At 32.4% G+C, this 21,607-nt stretch overlaps 2 protein-coding genes and 1 long non-coding RNA gene across 5 annotated transcripts; 1 reads left to right on the plus strand and 2 right to left on the minus strand.

The window, feature by feature from the left end:
• Positions 1–362: 362 nt before the first annotated feature.
• Positions 363–16,870, minus strand: LOC105249666 (alpha-crystallin A chain). Of its 3 annotated transcripts, none has more exons than XM_011255297.2 (4): positions 16,535–16,870; positions 9,326–9,442; positions 7,930–8,119; positions 363–637 (listed from the first exon to the last, which is right to left on the minus strand). In XM_011255297.2, exons 1-4 carry the CDS (start codon positions 16,720–16,722, stop codon positions 443–445), a joined length of 690 nt encoding a protein of 229 aa, XP_011253599.1. In that variant the 5' UTR covers positions 16,723–16,870; the 3' UTR covers positions 363–442. The 3 variants fall into 3 exon arrangements, with proteins under 3 accessions (XP_011253599.1, XP_011253601.1, XP_011253600.1); XM_011255299.3 differs by lacking the exon at positions 16,535–16,870 and adding an exon at positions 13,831–13,995; XM_011255298.3 differs by lacking the exon at positions 9,326–9,442 and having other exon boundaries at positions 16,535–16,868.
• A 2,754-nt stretch (positions 16,871–19,624) lies between these two features.
• On the minus strand, positions 19,625–20,609 carry LOC105249663. The gene is made up of 3 exons (XR_889063.3): positions 20,399–20,609; positions 20,089–20,199; positions 19,625–19,770 (listed from the first exon to the last, which is right to left on the minus strand). It is a non-coding gene; the product is annotated as an uncharacterized LOC105249663 (long non-coding RNA).
• Positions 20,610–20,674: 65 nt separating this feature from the next.
• Positions 20,675–21,537, plus strand: LOC105249664 (thyroid transcription factor 1-associated protein 26 homolog). Its single transcript, XM_011255294.3, has 3 exons — positions 20,675–20,868; positions 20,938–21,064; positions 21,157–21,537. The coding sequence occupies exons 1-3, from the start codon at positions 20,754–20,756 to the stop codon at positions 21,404–21,406; spliced, it is 492 nt and encodes a 163-aa protein (XP_011253596.1). The 5' UTR covers positions 20,675–20,753; the 3' UTR covers positions 21,407–21,537.
• Positions 21,538–21,607: the final 70 nt, after the last annotated feature.

Raw genomic sequence — 21,607 nt, forward strand, 5'->3', positions numbered from 1 at the left:
AAGGCAATGCACATCTCTTTGAAAAAAGTTATATTATTTATCTACGAGGGAAGGTGAAATTCTTGTGTATCAAAGCTGTAATAAAGCTGCTCGTATGAAAAAGGAAAATATTTTATATCAAACATTTTTATCTGAATTTTTATCTTTATAGCACGTCAACACTGATCTCTACATTTGATTTCCCTTTTCTCTTTTTTTTTAAGCTAATGAAAGTCGATACTTGACATGGTCGCTCGCCCTTTTGCTATTTAGTTAAAATTTCTCGCGTAACAAATCGACTCGTATCTCTAACAATAAGTAAGTTTTATACCGTAAGGAATTGTAAAAGAAGGATGAAGAGACTTACGGAAAGATCCAAGTTGGGTAAGTTGAATGGTAGTTGGAACGGGAGGAGTTTGAGACAGGAGATAAGAAATTGTAGTTTCGACGATTCATCGCGAGTTTACTGATGTGCGATCGGGATTAATTTTTCGCCCGATCCGATCGCCGGTAAAGGCGCCTCCACGGTAAGGACACCATCCTTGCTCAAAGAAGACTTGATACTCTCGGGATTGGTTCCTTTCGGCAACAAGAATTCCCGATTGTACTCTCTGTATACTGATTTACTCTCTGTCTTCTCCTCGTGTTTAGCATGGACCTGAAACAAAAATTGCATTATTTAAAACATTGTTAGTGTACGATATCTCAATCTTATAATTTCATCACCATTCATATTTATTCGATTCATTGAGAAATAAATGCATGCAATTGTTGCGGAAAAAAGTTTGTAATAATTTTAAATCTAGTCGAATTTTATCAGTTTTAATCAAATAAGCTTTAGCAATTTTTCTATTCTTTTCATGTAGATTATATTTAAAAATATACATCCAAATATATACGCATGGATATAATGGGAATATGCAGATGCAAAGATAAAAATTAACTCTATATAAAAATACGCAAGGTGTTGCAATCGGACGTTGCAATATGACCGCTCTTATTGCCTTGAAGCTAAAATATATATTATGGCCAATAGCCAAATTATCCCATAATATAGCTAAAAAATTTATTATTTTAATGTAGATTATTATTATTGTCAATAAATAGTAATAGTCTATTCACAATTCATCATAGTATGCATGTGTTTACCGATTTAAATTTACAAGTTCTCGTTAATATTCGCTTCGCATACGCCAGGCATCAAACAGCAAGAAATTATCGTTAACGCGATAAAATTCTCGCGAGTAATAATGATGTAAAATAATGTGCATACTTGAAACGTTCTTCGTGATGTTCTCACGGGCAATTTCCCTAAGAGATCTAGAAATAGGGTAACGAGAATGTACTCGTAATAGTGACCGTATTGACTCATTCGTTCGACCCATGAGTCATGCCCGTTTCGTTTGACCAAGCGTAGGTTTCATCTCCTTAATAAACGCGTATGTTGGTATAACATATCAAGCATCGATCTCATTTTTCCGCATACGAACTACGTATACGCATTATGTTACAAACGCATGCGAGATATATCGATTACGTTTTCGCCAAACACTTTTATTACGATAAAATATGACATGTTTATAGAGATGTAAATTTATATACTTTATGTAAAAAATTGTCTCCGTGTAATCAATTTTCTTTTCAAGATTGTTAAATATTCATATTATTAATTTTTATTAAATTTAACAGAGACGTTTATATAATATTATTTACAAAAAAAAATTTTTAACTTACAAACTATGAACGGTAATCATGAATCATAATTTTCGAATTAAAATGTTTCTTTAAATAGATTTGCATATTATGTTGTTTTTGCACATCTAAGGTAAACTTCGCAAATAGTACAAATAATATGATTATGGCTCGTCGCCAATTTCATGAAACCATTGATATAGAACGGAAAATGAGACCTCAAAAATAGAACAGCGATAAAAGTGAATTAGAGAGCCATGGTATAATCACCCTTACATTTTACGAGAGCCTCATTATAGAAAAATCGAAACATATATAGCAGGAAAAAGACGGAAAAGATGGCAGTTCGTACCACTATATCTTCCATCACGCGAATCAATATTTTAAAGGGTGGTTGCTTTCTTGCGAATTATGTTTCCAGTCGACCTCATTCTTTGAGCGAGACAAAAATACCTCAATTTCTATTTCATTTTTTTTTAATGAAAGGGGCATTTTTCATGCAAGAGGCATGTTTGGAATGTCTATTTTTCCTAAATATATCCGTTTTTTAGCCTTTATATCATCGACGAGGTTCTAGAGCCTACTAGAGACTACTTTTGTTAATTCAACGATCGATGAGAATTTACACCTTATCGTAAAGTGATCGCCGCTCGTATGTACACAGGCTTTATATACCCCGCGTTCTAATTTCTTTTTCTTCAAACCTAACTCGTTTGCGTGACACATTAGTCGTTACGATCCATTCTTCATCGTTAAATAATTCATCTAGATTCTGAAAAAAAGCAGTAAAATATGCGGTCAATTTATGACTTTTATTAAGTTGACTTATTTATCAAGTTTGAACATGTATGTCTGTCTAAATGCGTAATTATTCGTTGTAGTGTTTTCGTGTGACAATTTGACGGATGCATTTTTCAAAATAAATTACCAACTAGTTTTTAGATAAATCACACGCGTGATAGTGATTGCTGCTCAAAGTGTGCAAACATTATTGCGCGACTCACAGATGGAGAATCATCGAGGAGGTTTGTGTAAACGAATGTTGTTACGACGTAGACATTACATCATGTTAATGATGTGTTCGATCAGCGACGTATTTAGAAATCGCAAAATTCTTATACGAGCGAAGCGACTTGCCTTGAAGACTAGAGCGATGATGCGGATGTTGACTCAGACAATCAAGAGTATTATACTTTTATATAAAAAGCACGCATGTACATGTAAAATGTTCCAGACTTGGTCCATATTTACAATCTCAAAATGATTCTTAATATTAAAAATTTCAAAATTAAATTTTTTAAAATTATAATCAAACACAAAAAGAGTCGGCAATATTTTTACTTTAATACAATCGAAAACATATTTTTCTCATCATACAAATATTATTTCAAAATATTCAAGTTAATATTAAAAATAAAAAGGGAAGCGAAAAGATGAGTAAGAGAGAAAGGAAAAAGACTATTATTTTCCGCCGATCACTATCAGCAATAACTCATGATGCTGGCTTAGGCCACGTATGTCTCATTGCTAATCGCGATGATATTTCTTCAAGCGTGTCTCGATAGCTTTGTCGCGCGCGAAAAAAATGCAGGTGCAAGCTACAGCCGCGCCCATTAGAGCGGCAAACACATCAAAGATACAGAGCTGTGAACGGTAGGCGAGGCCTGTCGTGTGCTAATTGCATTACGTAAAAGCTGTTAATGAGTTAACCGATTTACTTCGACTCGCTTCTCGAATGTCTTCCATCGAGAAGACCGAAAGAAGATCTATCTATCGTCGCCGATTCGTGCCAACGAATGAGATAAGTTGATCCTAATCTTGCGTCATATGAAAAATTGGATTGGCTGTCAATGTTTAAATTGCATCTGTCTATTATATGCGCGTCTATAGCGTTTCTTCTCTTTATTTACCGTTGTAAAACCGGTGATTTCATATTCGATTTCAAGCTACTAGCTTGCATAATTTTTGCATATAAATTCCTTGGCACCGGTTCCTGTTCTGATGATATAGTAAGTGACGGTAAAAGCAACAGAAATAACAAACGCAGCCGATATAATTGATTCCCTGAATTTTTTATTAATACTAATTTTTCATATCGAAAATATTTCTTATTATGTTTTATGACATTTATATATATTTTTTATTATGTTTTATGACATTTATATATCGATAACATTTCTTTAAGAGTTTTATCTTCTTGCAAATAGCCTATACAAGAGACAGAAAGTAATTCAATAAATTATTAATATATCGATAATATATTCTCTCTCATAATGGAATATTTCTATAATTTGACGTTTGAAAAATTTTCCGAGATTCGGTGAAAAAAATGATAGTTTCTAATCAATTGATTATCCGTTTCGGAATATCTCTGTTTATGAATTATTTAATGCAGATCGATATCAAGAAGTGAAATTTTTTTTCTAAGTCGCGAAATGGTTTAGAAAGACGTGACAATTTGCCATAATGCGGTCGTAAAATCGGTAACGCGATTTTCTTGTTCCGTGCTATATTCCTTAGGACTTAGGATATCGATCGTGTCGACCATAAAAAAACTAAAACCACCACATGGAGAAGTGTTCCAAGTAATCCAAAACCGAGAGAGAAAGAGAACGAAGAGAACGGAACCGAGGAAAAGGTGAAAAGGAAAGAGAGGTCGTGAATTATAGTAATCCAACTCTTTGCAGGATCTAAGTTTTCATGACGGATATCGTCTTACGAGAGAGGTGAGTTATGCAATCTTACCAGCTATAACCACTATTCATTGAGAAGCGACGATTTATCAGACTTTAGTATTCCCGATTTATGCTACGGTAACGAAATCTGGGTTACAGAAAACACGACGATATCATAACTCTATCAACGATTATCAAATATTTCAAAAGCTTTAGCGCGCCTGTAATTTTTATAAAAAAATTATATATTGTTACATGTCATGTATTTCTAACGCAAAATATCCTTTTTCTCTTAAAAAATTTAATAATTTATTATTATAATAATTTTATAATACAATAATAAAAAAAAGGTATAGATTAATTTCATAATTTTTTTAATATCGTTAATATTGTGAAACAAGATAAATTTATAGAATGAAATAATTTCAACATAGTTGATAGTTATATCCGAAATTCGGTGCCGCGATTGTCGAAAATAACGAAAGCTACTGGCAGCTCTGACTCACGAACTAAATATAATCATGAATTTTGAAGTTCCTATTTCCATTTCGGTTTTCGCGCATATGGTTGTAAAATCTGGAAAATTAAAAATAAGTAATATGAGACGTAAATTTTCGACACGGTAAAAATTACAAATCTGGAACGAACAAAACTCAATAATTCAATTATGCGACGTATGAAGGATCTGTCACATCTTTTTTTTCGGTCACAGATACTTTGACAAACTTGAAATCATCAACTAGAATCTGACGAAACACTATTTTTTTTCGTTTCCTTTCAATTACCGATTATCTTAAATAATTATCTTAAATATACCTTCAAATCGAAGCCGTCAAGTAAATCTATCAAAATCCAAATTTAAAATTCTACACAATTATATACTATAAAAAAAGACACAAAAAAATAAGAATACACATCTTCTCGCTTCTGCAATGACCATAAATTTGCGAAAAATATTCTGTACTCTTGTATTCACATCCCATTTCCAGCCTCGTCCTTCGGAGCATCATCCTTGGTTAAGCCCTTTAAGGTCAGTTTGCGGTGCGCAACCGACCTAAATTCGCCAGACCCTGACCACAATATACGACAAGCAATTCTTTTTGTGCCATCAGGTTCCGTCTGGGGAACCCATTTATGGAAGATTACTCGCGTTTTGTGAAATTTATTTAAAGAATTTCCTTGTTGCGAAAAAAAATAAAATAAAGGACCGATACTGTTCTGAATACAATTATTCGATTGTATTTGCATGTAAGAAAAAAAAGAAAAGAAAAAGAGACATTGAAAGAAACATTTAATTACGCACATATATAACAAAGCTTTAAAATGATTTTAAAGAATTATGAAAAATACAAATGCGAAAAAAATGGAGAATTTATTCGAACATAAATATATCAATAATTTCTCAAGAAAGACAATGATGTGATTCGCAATAAATGGAAACGAATCGAAAACTCATACTCTTCAAATTGACATACAGACAATCCAGCAGATAAGAGAGATGTTTTGACAGCCGCCATTCAGTTTTCACTGAGCTATAAACTACTTGAAGACGATGCTAAGAAAATCAATATTTCTTTGAACCACCGAGATAACCATGATATCAAATAATATCGCAAACCAAAAGATTCTTTATTTCTCAGATTTTGATAAAAATTTTATAAATAATAAAATACTATAAAAGAGCAAGCTAATAATCTTTTGATTTAAATACACTGCGAAAGAGTGCAATTTTTTAAACATCTTGTATGAAATATATCTGCTTTGTGACCTACCTCATTAGTCCTGATCTTTAAGAGACCATGAAATTAGAATGAAAGATTCGAATTGGCTAACCATTTGTCGAATAAATCATTAGAATAATATACTGCTCGTCGACGAATCTTTCACTATAATCTTCCTTTCATCGCGATCAAGAACAAGAGTGCGATGGCCACAATGACCTTATCATCCAAGCATGCATAACGGTAGAAGATTTTATCACAACACCTATCTGTTTGAGAAAGAGAAAGAAAGAATATACCTAATTTGCATAATTTTATGAAAATAAATCGTCTCATTGAAATAAATAAACAATTTTATGATTATCATAGCTCGTGTTACGAAAACAGGATATTACGCGAATAATGATATTTAGAAGCATAGTAAAATTTATTATTTTCTTCGTCGCGTAAATTAAAATAATTATTTATTTATGATATTAAATATGATATAAATTTTTTTTTCATTAAAAGATTTATAATTCTCTAAAGCTATATTTTCTTAAATTTACTAAATTAGCTATAGTAATTTTTTAAATTAATATCTATATCGTTATTACATTCAAAGTGTAATTAGAAAAATGTTTCTTGTGTAATTCATAAACATAATTGCATCCTGTATTTCGATTTCGGTTCGTTTGTTCACAATAGCCGAACATTATTCCGGTCCGCCGGTATGACGACTGGCGTGAATTTATTTTCGGCATCAGTTATTTCCGTCCAGGTCGACGCGAGAGCATTAGAGGAGGAGCTCCAAGAGGCACGTATACAGAAATCCCAAAGAATTCCAGCTTTAATATTTTACTTCCTCAAATTCTAATTTTCGAAATTTGAGGCGAAAAAGCAAGACAAGTTCTTATAAATTTGTCAAATTTATATAAAATGACTGAATGAGAGATAAAATTGCGTTTCCGAATCGATAACGTCCAAACTGCTAAATGAAATTTCTGTCTCTCGTGTGAATTCGGTCAGTTCACTCGATGAAGCAAACTTCCCAGCAGGAAGTGATGTAACGCGAACAATTACAACGTTCTACTATGCAATTTGCAAAAAATATCTTGCATTTCACATTGATTGATTATTTTCTGTATTTATCGAGAATTTAAATGTAAATTTTTGGAAAGAAGAACGAAACATAATATTTTCAAATTTAATTTAACAGTGTTTGTTTGTGAATTTTAAGTCTTTCCTTTAGCGTAAAATATATAAGAATAATCGCAACTTTCCTAACAACTAATATCTTTGACGAATTAGAAATTTATCTAGAAAAAATTGTACAGTGGCACGCAATCCGTCCAACTAACATCGTTGCTATTATACGACGGTAAATTATGCGTGGACCGACAACTTTGAGTCGCGCCAATTGCGCAAAAAACTTGAACCCGATTTGCATCTTGCCAAGTTGTGCAACAGACCATACTGGCGAGAGCATCATACGCGATGAGTCAACCGTGTAATAATTTCGAGTTTCCTGCATTTGCCAGATGAATTGAATAGAAGCAATAAATTGAAACACTCAGTAATATTTTATTAATCTAGATTTAATTCTATTCTATCTATTCTAGTTCTAATAATCTATTGTTCGAGTAAATTAATTTATTCGCGAAAAAGAGAGAGAACGAGAGAGATATCTAAAGACAGATTTTGATCACTAAATATCAGGAGAATAATTTTATTAAAAATTTTATTTATATATTATACTTGGTAAAAAAAATTTAAAATAAATTTTTGAATTCTTTTTTTACAAAGTGAATCAATGAATGCCCAAAATAAACGCGATTAAGATATTTCTCTCGCAAAGATTCAACTACAAAAGTTTCACTCACCAAGAGTTTGTTATCCACAGTTTTGACAACGATCTCCTCGGGCGTGTATTGAGACACATCGAAGCGCAGCTTCAGCATCTTGTTGTCACCCTCATCCTGGATGAGGGGACTGTTGAGGCCATCCAGCCAAGTATGATCGTGTTGAGGACTCAGGGAACTGCTATTTTGAGTGCTTTGTTGCGTGGTAGTGCTGTAATTTAAAACGAAAACTTCGATTATCATCAACGATCATCGCTCGTGTGTAAAATCTAAATGAGCATGATGAGACGTTGAACATATTGATACAGTGTGATGAACGAAATCCGTGATACACTAACATAAAACCTGTTGTGTGTATGCTTATAGTAGGTGCAATAATTTAAAGCCTCTTATCTACGGTGGCAATGCGACAGATAAGTAACATAAATCACGCACAAAGACTGGTATTAATTCAAAATCGTGCACAATGTTAACACTAAAAAGGTCGGCGTAAATTTTTAAACAATGTATTTCACGTAGCAATAATTATTATTTTTAAAAATAAAAGTAAAAGAAAATTGCACAATTTTTTTTATAGAGAATATATAATGTCAATTATTTTTAATTTTTTAAATTGATGATTTAATTTTTGAAATTGGTGATTAAAATGCTCGCCATCTTTTTAGTGTCAAATGAAAATGTTACTCAGATCTGACTTTTATACGTAATACTATAATGTATACAGAATTGTGAAGAACATAAAGTATGAATTGTGTCAAGAAGGTAACAATCGTCAACGTTCCCGAGTGTGAGGTCACAGAACGTGCAGACATCTGGTCGTTGCACTCGTTCTCTAGTGCGATTACAACTGTATTAATCCTTTGTAGAAAATAATGATATAACGTTGCATCATTTATTGTTGAGACACTTTTAGCTTATTATATTCTTTCACTATCTATCGTATTAATAATGCATTAGTATCGGTTCAAAAATACACTTGATTAAGCAAAAGAGAAAAGTTAAATTTTTAATTTGTACACTTTTTGTGTATATATCATAATAATTAAATTATATTAATTACATTAAATTTTTGTAATAACCGAAAACTTTTTGCCAACTACACTTTACTTTTAAAGTTCATTCTACAAAGAATTAAGACATAAATATATCGAGAAATAAACGGCACAGTGCAGATTGGAGAAAATACTCCGACTAAGAGATTAAAAAGTAATTTATTAAAAGGTGCGGATTAAAAAAAATTCGCTATCACTATTCTAGAACAAAGCGTCGATCTACTTGGTTCTCTGGCAAGCTTTACAAAGTTAATGGGAAGTGTGCGCCCTTGCGAAGACATTTTTCGATCCTATAGATGGTCTCTACATCAATAGACTCGTTTTCTTTTTTTTTCTCATTTTTTTTTCTCTAGCGATAGCGTCACCTTTTGAAGCTGTCGAACGCGGACCGCTTTGGCGGTGCTGCAGGGTCGACCTTGTCCCAACCTTCGCTCTTCGAGGTCGTCGACGTGTGATGCTCGCTGGTGCTCGTATGATGCCGACTTCATAGTTAGTCACCAACGTGCCAATGCAGAGAGCCAATTGGTAATCGAGCGCAGGAAGAGGGTTATTATTATTATCGGTTAACTTTTGGTGGTTACAGAATCGCGCGTATTTCACGTTAATCCACGCTATCTTCGCTTCTGTGTTGCTTGGCTTGGTACAAATAATTTTATGCGGAATTAATAGCTTTGTAAATTCCTTAGATTAGATTTTGGCGATAAACAATTATTCGTCAGTTAATTAAATCGCTTTTATGTTTTCTGATTTCATTAACGACAAATAATTTCTGTTTGTTGTATTTATTAACTTTATTAACAAATGCAGATTCTTTCCGACGAAATAAATCATAGAAATTATTCATAATTAACTTTAATATAAATATTTATATAAATATTTTTATTTTTATCTCATAAAAGCGATTATCTAACCAATGAATAATTTCAAATTTATTCATCATTGATCCATCCTTCAAATTGTTACCAATTGCATCTCTTTAATTGCTGATATCAATTCTATATTTGCGAGTCAAGTTTTTGCAAAAATATGCAGCTTCAAATTTGTACAAAAGAGTTGTATTATATTAATAGATTAATCTCAATTATATATCAAGTATATATAATTTAAAAACAGTAATTTTAAATTAATTTAATTTAAAATTTAATTTAATTTAATTTAAATTAATTTAATTTAATTTAAAAACAGTAAATTTCTTTGCACCAAGTAACAATGAGCGAATGACATTCCAAGCGAGGTATTATCACTTAATTAAAGTTCTCTTGTGTTTTATTTATTATTTTTAACCTATTTACAAAAAAATACCGTACTTTATATTTTAGCTAATTAGAAAAACAATTTGCTTGAAAGCTGAAAATTGGACGTTTGAAGAAAAGATAAATATATAAAATTTATTATATACTTTCTTATTCGCAATCTGTTATATATAATTTGATTATATTGAAAAAATTAAAAAAAAATAGAATTAAACATAGAAATAAATTGTAATCAAGCGCTAAAAATTTCTATCCAATAAAAATCTTATCACGTGATAAAAAAATATAATAATATTTAGATGCACTAATGCATATATTGGCTATATGCATATTGGCGCGCATTTCTTCAATTTTCTGCATTCGATCGATATTAAAAATAATACAGGAAACTGAGTGAGTGCGCACTAAGTGCATTCAACTGAATTCATTATAACTCTATGGCAAATCTAAAAAATCCTCGAATGTTGGCAAATTCATTTCAAACAAGAACAATGTACAAAAAGCAGTAAGACAACACATGTCAACACGCAGCAAATTAATCGTAAAAGCTATGTACAAATTATTTGTACAACTTAAGAAAATAATAAGCGTACTCGATAAAATATGTATGTATAATGAAAACTCGATTTTTAAACTTGTAAAATAATTTCACACGACACATCGATATTTTTAAAATCTATACCTACGTTCATCTGGGTGACTTTCTCGACGAAGATCAATTCTATATTAATCTTAATGCTGATATAATCAATGTTAAATTTACTAACGGTTCCCAAAGAGAACCGATCGATCGTAAGCATATTTACAAATAAGAGTAAAGTTATGTATAACTGTATAAAATAATGTCGGCCTGGATTGAAAATTGTGATACCGGAAGTCTTGCTTTTCATCTTTGAAGTCATTGACTCCCACTAGCAATAAGAATATTAAAATGGTATGCGATAACATCGTCACAATTATATTTGCAGTATTCAAGATAACGTGATTTCTCAAATCATCCGTCTCAAGTTACTCTGTTTACTCATCTCTTAATTCACTCCATTCGGAATTATCTCTCACTTTAATTATGAAACAATTTTATTATACTCCGCAATTTTCAACCTCGTATATTTATTGCTCCTCGAGATATTCACATAAATTTAGAAAAAAATTTATATATCCACATATCTCAAGTATAATTATATAAAATTATTATACACACAAGTAAATAACTTTGATAATGTTTTAATAAGATTTTCAAGGAAGCTGCAAAGAACTTTTTTGTTATTATTACACATTTTAAAAATTACTTTAAATTTTATATATAAAAAAAGAAAATATATAGATTTTTTTAAATGTTTTATTTTTCTAGGAGCAAAAAATGTTTTTATATTTTATAATAATCCGTGGTAGATTTAAGAAAATTGCATCAAGCGTGATATAAAGTTTCGTGATGGTCGAATAAATTCTAATAGTAAGAGGATTCTGAGAATAAAATGTCACTATGTTTTGTCACGCGACGTAACGTGTCTAACGGTAATAACGACTGTTTCTCGCATTTTATTTCCCTTGTACATGCAATTTATTGAACGAAGACAGAGATTGCCGTCCATCGTCGTCGAATAAATATATTGCTATCAACTGCTACGTTATTTTTCGACAATGCTATTTCAGGAACGTGAATGCATTATATATGTCTTGTACTTTTTTTGGAGCCTGATTTATACTTCTTTTCTGGGTGATATATATTTAGATTTTGATCGAATCTAAATTGGAAATGTTGAAATATCACGATAGTAGGAACAAAAGAGTCGAAGGAAAGTTGTATGGGAAAGAATGCGGCAGAGAACAATTATGCCAGACAAGAGAAAGGTCGGATCTCGTCTCGTGAAATCGAGGGAGGTCGACCATAGCGAGCAAGCTCTCACAAAACTTGACTCATCGGGGAATGAAAAGGCCAGACGAAACGCGGATCACGTCGGCAGAATAGCAACTTATAATTTAGTCCCATCGTATTATTTCGCGCTATTATTATCCTCTATCATGGAGATAAAATGCCGTCGAACAAAACGGTAAATGTTTTCACGAAATTAAACGACAAAGTAATCACGTAAACAAAATAAAAACGATTCATGGTAGATAGCGATTATTATTTATCAATCATCTGATTTGCTCGGCAAATAGCAGAAAGATAATCATAATGTCGCAAATCATATCTAGTTATCTAATTTTATCGAATAAAATAATCGTAAGGATAATCGGACAAGATAACAGTTGTGAAAAAGCACGTTTCGGCGAAATCGTCTTTAGTCATTACGCAATCTAGATGAGACTGATTGTGAGAGTCAATGAATCGCTTAGGTCACACAATAGTCGTACATTGCCAACGCTGTGAAACGGAAAGACTATAGTCGTTAGACAAAAGCATATGTATGTGAAAGTAATTTAATTTCCTTTGGCATGCATCGCGCTGCTCGAATCTTCGATCGCAAAAGGCCATGACTGCCGACAACACGTCAGTTGTATTCGCAAAAGTTCAAGCGTAAAGTTTAACATAGTTTCGCCAAAGTCAACTAACAAGCTATTGACCTGCCTATAAGAGGCAATTTCCTGTTGCTGTTCGAGCTTCGACGAGCTGTCTGAAAGCCTGCTCGTCTATCCGTAAAGGCATCACAAATTCATCTGCACGAGATATCGCAATTATCAAACTTTTATTTTTTATCGCTCCGCTTGAAATAAAAATAAAGAGACAAGAGTGATACAGTTATCGACATATCAAGATGTTATCGCTATAAATTTCCTACTAAATAAAATAAGAGATGTAAATAAAATAAGAGATCTAAATAAGAGAAAAAGAGATATTTACTGCTCAGTAAAAATTATTAATTAAATTTATTTTTGTATTTTTTGATTCAGTTTGAAATCATGATGTATGATACTTTTGTTATTTATTTACTTAAAAACAAAGAATTACTTTTATGATTCTAAATTAATATAAGCAGAAACTTGAACTTGAACTTAAATAAAAATAAAAAAAAAAGATTTAAATAAATGCGTAATACTCTTCGACAACTACATCTCTTACTAGATAAATTCGCAATCTACGCGTTAGGTCAGGAAATACTTGCATCGAAGCCCCTTAGCGCGCATATGATGTTGTGCCATGCATACTTGTCTATTTGCGGTAAACGTCCCTGAACGCTAACATTACGTCAGAAACACGTGATTATTCGAACTTTGTAATGGACCATACTCACCTCCTACGACCCATCGAGAATACGTAATCGATATCGAGCGATTATTTATCACGGCGCAAATTTATGGATAGAATCTTTTACATGTCAATGACGAGAGTTTCTCACAAAAAAAAAACTCGTTATGATTTATTGCAAAAGTCATTTTGAAACTATATATGTACATATAATAAAAATGAAGATTTTTAAATATTTCTAATCTTTCTTTAATCGATAATGCATCATTATTAAATTATTAAATTCGATAACATATAAAAATTTAAAAAAAAATGATAAATTAATGAAAATAAATTAATTGCGATGAAATTATTTTGTCTAAACTGCGACGAACAATGAAACCTGTCAAAGCATAATACAAGTTTACGCAGTTTGTGCGCAACGTACCGAAATTTGACTACCGTTTTATGTCTGGGTGGATAGAGATCCTCATCCAAGATCATCGTGGATCCTTGCCGATTGAGAGGCAAGTCGATACTGTGCACGAGTTAAACGCGCCTGGCTTTAAAGCGCGAACGGTGCGCTTGCCTCGATGTCGCAAAAATTACTGCGTAAAATTGCTCATAGGCTTCCTGCAAGCTCCTCACCTTCCTTGCATCACAATTTAGTGCTTGATTCCAGTAGCACCCGTAGTGGGGACCACTCACGAACGAGTCAATGTCAAGGTCATGTTGACGTAATAACGCGATGCACTGAGAAATTTGCATTTTTCACCTGGATTTAAATCTCATCTTGAAAAGTATATAAATTAAAAAATAATTACGCGATTTATATAAATAATAACTGTTGAATGAGAATGTTTTTAATATAATTCAACATTTCTCTAAAAGATGAGTAAATATAATAAAAATAAAGTTTTAAAATATGTAATTGCAAATTTATTTTAATCGATTAAAGCCTCAAAGTTGAAAAAATAGAATGTTTTATATATTATATAATTTTCTTCGTCTTTTTATCTTGCTTTTCTAAATATTTTGTTAATGATAATGTTACATTCGGAACATACTACTGAACATGTGCGTGTATATAAATGTGCCATCGAAACTGCAGCGAACGCGCTCATTCAATGAACGCATTCACAACGAGATGCATCCGATGTAATTACGTAACAGACATCGCTTGTAATTCCGCGAAGAGTCACGTTTCCCACAAGAATGTATTTAATTATACATGTCGGATTTAGCATGTGTCATCACCCAACGAAACAAGTGTTACTTGTAAAATATTATACACGTATGAGCGAATATACGCTAGACTACCAATCTTGAAAAGAGACTTGTAAAAAATGAATGTGTGATGCTCTTACTTTCGTTATAATTTTTATCAAAAAAGATCGACAATTTAAAAAATATTTGCAAAATTATTTTGCATAAAAAAACGCACGTAAATGAAACGCGAAATGAGTTCAAGAATATCGTGCGATCGTGAACTCAATTTGCACCGTTAGTTACACCGCAGACATATTAGTTATCGCGAAAATCACGAAAGTTTCCTGCAGTTGATTACGTTCGAGCGTATGCAAATTTTTGCACATACACTCGGAGATTATTCGCGACTCTCGCGCGATCGAGACGCTAAAGAGAAGAGCTTCTGGCCTGCGAATACAGTGACGGAATCGCTATAAATAGCAGGTATACGAAATGTGCGTGAAACGACGGTATCGATGCAAAAATATCGTGGTAATCCGTGAATCGCCACGACGATCGAATCATGTTACCCGTTGAAAAGAATCTATGACAAAATCCATCTTTTGTGCTGATAATATTTTACTCGGTAATACATATATAAAAAAATAATAATATAATAATATAATAATAAATTATCCTGCTGTCATTATATCTAATATAATATCCGTATATCTATTTAATTTATAATATTCAATATTGTCATAACATGCATATGCTATTATTGCTATTATTAATATTGTGTAATTGGAATATTAATGCATGTATGAGATTGAAATGTAATAAGTTCTATTTCTAGTAAGATTTATAATAAGTCATGACGTAAATTTATTGTAATAAATTATTTTATGTCAAATCTTTTAACGCGATAAAACATCCATATTTGCATCACTCTTTTTTTTATTAATGCAGAGAGATTTATTTTTTAATATTTAGTGGTATGAAAATATAAATCAAATATTTTAATATATTTATGTTTTCTTTAATAAGATATAAGTTATAATATTCTTATATTTATAAATCATTGCTTCAACAAATTAATTTATTTTTCTACAAGAACACTTACGATCGATCGGTGGATGAGCGATTTTCTCTAAAAATGGAACTTAATAATATGAGCAATCAGGAGAAACCTTCGTAAATCTTCACATTGTAGGAAGGACAGGAAAAGAAAGATTTGTTTGAAATAAATTACAAATTGACATGTATGCTCTGTCGGAAACCGTTAGTAATCATTGGATTTCAATGCACGACATACGTAGCCGAATGACCGACGAAAATAGAATCGCTCAAACTACGTCAAAGTTACAAAGCGTACGTAAAACCTGTCGCATATGAATACAATCGAGCGCAAATAATAAAAAATTTATATAAACGAAAACATATAATACTGAAACAAAGATCGCTTTCAAGTTTTTTCTTTTTTCTTTCTAATTTTTCGTCGTAGCTACGATAATAAATTAAATATTGTTCGTGTTTTGGAAAAATCAATACTTCCAATGTCAACCGTATTATTCAGTCGTGACATAAGATCGATTCTTCTCTTCCTCTCTTTCTCTATATCGATGTATAATATATTTTATTCGCGTAATTTTCTCGAGTTACGTGACCTCGATATACGCAATACATATGCCAGCCTGCGCGCGTAAACATGGTTTTGTTTACATCGAACGTCGTAAAAACATTGAATAGCTCAAAATTGGTATACGTCGCACCAGAAAGAAATCCTTGGCAGAATTGAATAAGATATCGCGTAATTTATTTTTGTCTAAATTGCAGCGGACGGGAGAGAGCACGCGAGAAAGAGAGATAGAGAGAGAAATAAATATAAAAAACAACCACCGCGACCTTTCGAAATAGAGGTTAGGGGTTATCGCGAAAGAATTGGCGACTTTTTATACGCGTACCTGGTGGTGCTCTTGAAGAAGTTGTTGCTCTCGCGGTTCATCAGCTCGCTGCGGAACCGCGACATCTCGTCCTCCATCTTTCTCATCTCGGCATCGAAGCGTTCGCGTATGTTGGAGAACTCGGTGTCGATGACGCTGAAGTCGCCGAGCTTGATGGGAATGTTGCGCTTGATACCACTGTCAGCCATGTTTCGCCCAAGTATCACACTCTTGTCTCTTGTCACTGTCAAACACTAAACGAAGGATCCGCGCTCAATGAAACGCAATTCGATCGCGACTACCGCAACGTCGTGCGCGCGTGACTCGTCCCGCCTGAGGAATGAACGCGAGTCGCCGGCAGCCCCTTAAATAGCCGGCGACGCCGACGAGGGCGCTCGCGAGAGTTTGACCGCCCTCGGCTCCTCTCGCGACGACGCACGCGGTCGTTGGTTCGCGTAGCGCATTTGGAAAATTAACACGATGCGCTCGTGCTACGATAATTGTTACTATTAATTTTTAATCAATCTCCGAAAACGTCGTTAACGAATCGAAGAGACGGAATAAGGCCGCGCCGCCGCCTACGTTTTGCGTAGGCTGAAAAAGAGCGCGTTGTTTTGCCATTTATGGATGTCGCGCTCTATGAGCGATATATTCCACATACCTTTGTTTCCCAAACACTTGAGAGAGAGAATCGACTTTAAATTATTTAAAATAATTGTGGCGAATAATTGAATGACATATTTGATTACGCGCGAATTAATGACAAATTCTTTGGTCATCTCTCTTGAAGAGAAAAGGAAAAAAAGATGATAAAATATTTTACATCCCAGATTAATTATAAAATTAAAAATATATTATTATCTACTAATACTTGAGATTAATGAATTAATTTTCCTATAGATTGTGATTTAAGTTATTCTCATATTAAAACAAATAATGTGTTAAATGAAAACGGGATCTCGTTCTTAAAATTTTGTTCATGTAGAGATTGCGCGTGGGCGATGTTGGAAAAGACACAAAACGAATTATCATTGCCCGCGCAACAAAGTATGACTAATAAACTTGCGCGATCGTTTCCTTATAAACAACCCCCGCGAAAGAACAATCTCGTAAATTCCTACAGACATGATTCGATGGAATTATTTATAGAAGACAGAGAAAATTTAAAAAAATTTTTACTATAATTATCTTTCAAATATCTATTATTATATTTTTTATATTGAAATATATATATATAATATTATATATTTAAGATGGAATTAAATTCTCTGTCATCTGTTTCGGTCTGGAATGAACTTGAGAAAACTAAATTAGAAATAAAACAGTCTAGAGATGACGTAAGACAAGAGTTTAACGAGATACAATGACTGATGATATGATTTTTACGGTGCTTATTGATTAATTAGACTATATGTCGAATTAAAAGGTCTCTTAAGTCAATAATGCTCATTGCAGGATTAACGAGAAATTGACGTGATAATCTATTCATAAACTCCTGTAATAACTATAAATAAGAATTTTAATTAAGAAAAGTTAAGAGATATAATATTGTTGGAATTTCTCACAATATAAAATTATATATTGCTATTTTTAGAGATAAATTTAGAAATAAATATGATAATCTAATTGTCAGCCTACAATAATATTGTTTTATAACGTTCATGTCAGATAAATTTGCGTAATCAATTATGAAAAATATGATTTCGAGTCGATTATACGTCTTTCAACTAATCGGCAAGAATGTGTAAAATTGAAAACGGATTCTTCTTGTATCGCGTCTGCCAAAAATTGGCATCGAGATGCGTCAACGAGTCGGGAATGTTAAAAGAATGTTTACGTCGTCACGAGAGAATTCTTTTACGGTATTGTGAAACTGAGTCGTATGAGTGATGCTGACGCTATTTCGGCGCTTTACGTCGTCACGAGTTGTGTTTGACTGAATGGAACTGCACGTCACTCTCTACGCCCCCTTATTTTTCATATACAGACCTAACATTCTCCAAGGATACGTTCACGTGAATCAGAACATCAAAAAGCACCTCCTCATGTCAAACTAATTGACTGAATCAAAGGAACAATTGGTCACACAAATGTATTTGTTAATTCTAAATTTGGCAGGAGAGAGGAAAGTAAAATTAAGATTGTATTGAAAGCGAAAAATGATTATTATAATTAAAGGTTCATTCATGATACAAATTTAAATAAAAAGGTAGTTTTAAATAACGTGGATCTCTAAAAAAATTCGTGCAATCGATATTAGCTCTCAATATCATTTCTAAATGTTCTAAATCCTAAATTATTTTTCTAAATCGCTTATTTAATCGCTTATTTAAGCATTATGCATAACGGAAAATATACGTCATCTTATAAAGCGCGTACAGCAATAAAAGGATAAAATATGCAGATCACGACCAACGAGATTATCGAGGTTGATGCCAAAGTGTGTCAATGTCGGTTCGTTCCTTATATTTCCAGACAGTGCGACAAGATTTTTTACAAGACTACCGACTTCCTCTCTCATTTCTGAAACGAGACCCGACCCGAGTGTGTGACTAGCGTATGTGACGTCATCTCCGTGAGGGTTTCGCCGATCGATAAAAGGTGTCCTAATATGGATCGAAGATAAGGTCACCGCGCATAATTAAACGTTTTTTCAATCGATCTTTTCGATAACTGTGTAGAATCCTGACATATAACGTATATAAAGAAATTATTACGAAAATTTTATCACGCGTCAAAATGTCACGGATCTTAAATCATCTAAAATAGAGTTTTATTCTACAATTTTTATATGCCTTTGACTTTTTAATTCTAATAAAGAAATATTTTTATCCGGCGTCTTACATACGCGAATACATTTTAATCGCAGCTAGATTATATCACAAACTTATATATTGCGAGTATATTAATATATTTTATCAAACCAGTTAACGTTACATTTCCTCTGCAGATATTTACATAAAAATCATCAATGATTCAAAATTGAAAATCATCTATGAATTGATCTTGAATATCATCATTTTAGACAAGAAGTAATTTAATAAAATTTCTACAATTTATATTAATTACTTTATAAAAAATGACATCTCAAAGTTTAATACGTACGTCGGTCTGACCATGGGTCTGATTACATGATGTCATTGAATGACGCCACGGCGCACGTTAACCTCAAGCTCATACTGGTTTGTAACGCGGTGTCATTATATATGACCGGTGATGACCTCTCGACATTTGTAGGTCGTCCCAAAGATTGCTCGCTACATCCATGTAATTAAAATTTAAAAGATACGATATAAAGTCTATTTTTATAAGGATAACATTTTTGTTCATAACTGACATTATTAATCAAAGATTTAATTAAAATATTATACGAATGCATTTATATAATTTTATTTCGTCAATTATAAGTACGGAAATTGCCAATCTATTTCTCGATCGTATCCTCGACATTGAATCGTGAAGGAACTGCGATCGAAATAATCGAACGCTCGAAGAATCTCCTTCGAGCGGATCTGGCCTCGAATACTATAGCTGTCTCGGATTTTGTCAGCTAATAATAACTCGGTAGCACATACCAAAGAGCTACTATCCTTTCGACGACGTCAGTTTACTTGTTTTCCTCGACTATGTATGTGTATCGGGCTATGAATAATTGTTCAATCTCTCGTAAATGGGGCCCATTAATCCTGAAATGAGAAATACAAAGATAGAAATTAATTTAGCAACGCGGATGTTACGAGAGAGAGAAAGAGAGAGCGAGAGAAATTATAGAAAATATTAAAAATAAAATTTTATAAAATACATATTTCATTCAATTTTTTTAAAATTTTCCAAACTTTCGAATGTAACCACAATATATGATCATGATATTATGAAATTGTGCACCATGAATAAAATATGTGGAATAATACATAGGGACATCACGTTGCTATTTAGCTTCTGATCTAATGCGAATTACTCATCTATAAATCAATTATCAATGTCACTACCGCAAATAAATTTATACGTAACGCGATGACAAGTGGCCGTAAATAAGAGAATCGATTGTATAAATTGATACATCTCTTTGTCTCTTTGGATAATATAGAGAACTGTATTTTTCTGTTACCATAAAATATTTGTGTAACTACTTTGTATTTTAGTCACAAAACTTACGAGGGCGTTAATGTACAATTTAAATGTCGATAAGCCACATGGTTGGATGCTTCGTTTACCGTGATTTGTACACAAAAAAGATAACATGAAAAATATTAAAAATAAAAGATCCGAAGGAAAGGAAGATCACGAAAATGGGAAACAAAAGAAATTTGACAAGAAAAAATACAGATTACAAAAATATAGCAATAAATATAAAAGTATGTATCCGACATATATATCAAATAGGTTAATTTATTGTTTCTTTTACATTTATCTTTTTGCATTAGTTAATCAATGGGAAGAAAGGAGGAAGAAAGCTGTGTTACGTGAATATTACAAGGAACTCAAAAGGGATCAGCAGACTTCTTCACAAATATCATCAAATTGTGCATCCAAGAATACGAATGAGATGAGGTATATATGTATAACATGTCAAAATCAATTTAAAGTTTGATGTAAATTTTGATATCGATTCAACATTTATAACTATTTATATCTATAAACAGCAACTCAAAAAGTAAGAGCTACGCCTTTTACAAGGCCAAACAGGAATATAAGCGCAAACAAGAAGAGAAGAAGAAAAGGATACAGGATATGATTCGTGTAAAAGCAGAACGAGAGGAAGCCTTGAAAAAATACAAGGAGAAGAAATTGCATAATTTTAAGATGTTATCAAAAAAGACAAAGAAAGGACAACCTGTTATGAGAGGCAGAATAGAAATGTTGCTCGAAAAGATACAGCAAAGTTTAACGTAATATATAATTTCTTACTGTTGAAATTTATTACTTATATCTAGCTAAATTGATTAAATCATAGTGAATAAGAAAAAAGCATATTGTACATTGCAACATAATATATATCTAGAAGAATAATAGAATGTTTTTATTTCTGCATATACTTTATATATATAGGATATCTTAGTAGCTGTTTGAAGCTCATTAAATTTTTATTAAGGA

This window comes from Camponotus floridanus, unplaced genomic scaffold, assembly GCF_003227725.1.
Source record: "Camponotus floridanus strain SB8 unplaced genomic scaffold, Cflo_v7.5 scaffold1, whole genome shotgun sequence".
Taxonomy (NCBI): Eukaryota; Metazoa; Arthropoda; class Insecta; order Hymenoptera; family Formicidae; genus Camponotus; species Camponotus floridanus.

Bases quoted from the DNA above. Each gene is read 5' to 3' on its own strand.
- LOC105249666 (XM_011255297.2), bottom strand. From the start codon at position 16,722: ATGGCTGACAGTGGTATCAAGCGCAACATTCCCATCAAGCTCGGCGAC. The intron at 8,120-9,325 runs GTGACGCTATCG...TTTAAATTACAG, and splicing joins GCGTTCGACAGCTTCAAAAG to CACTACCACGCAACAAAGCA. The intron at 638-7,929 runs GTGAGTGAAACT...TTTTTGTTTCAG, and splicing joins CTGTGGATAACAAACTCTTG to GTCCATGCTAAACACGAGGA.
- LOC105249664 (XM_011255294.3), top strand. From the start codon at position 20,754: ATGAAAAATATTAAAAATAAAAGATCCGAAGGAAAGGAAGATCACGAA. The intron at 20,869-20,937 runs GTATGTATCCGA...TTTTTGCATTAG, and splicing joins ATATAGCAATAAATATAAAA to TTAATCAATGGGAAGAAAGG. The intron at 21,065-21,156 runs GTATATATGTAT...ATCTATAAACAG, and splicing joins AAGAATACGAATGAGATGAG to CAACTCAAAAAGTAAGAGCT.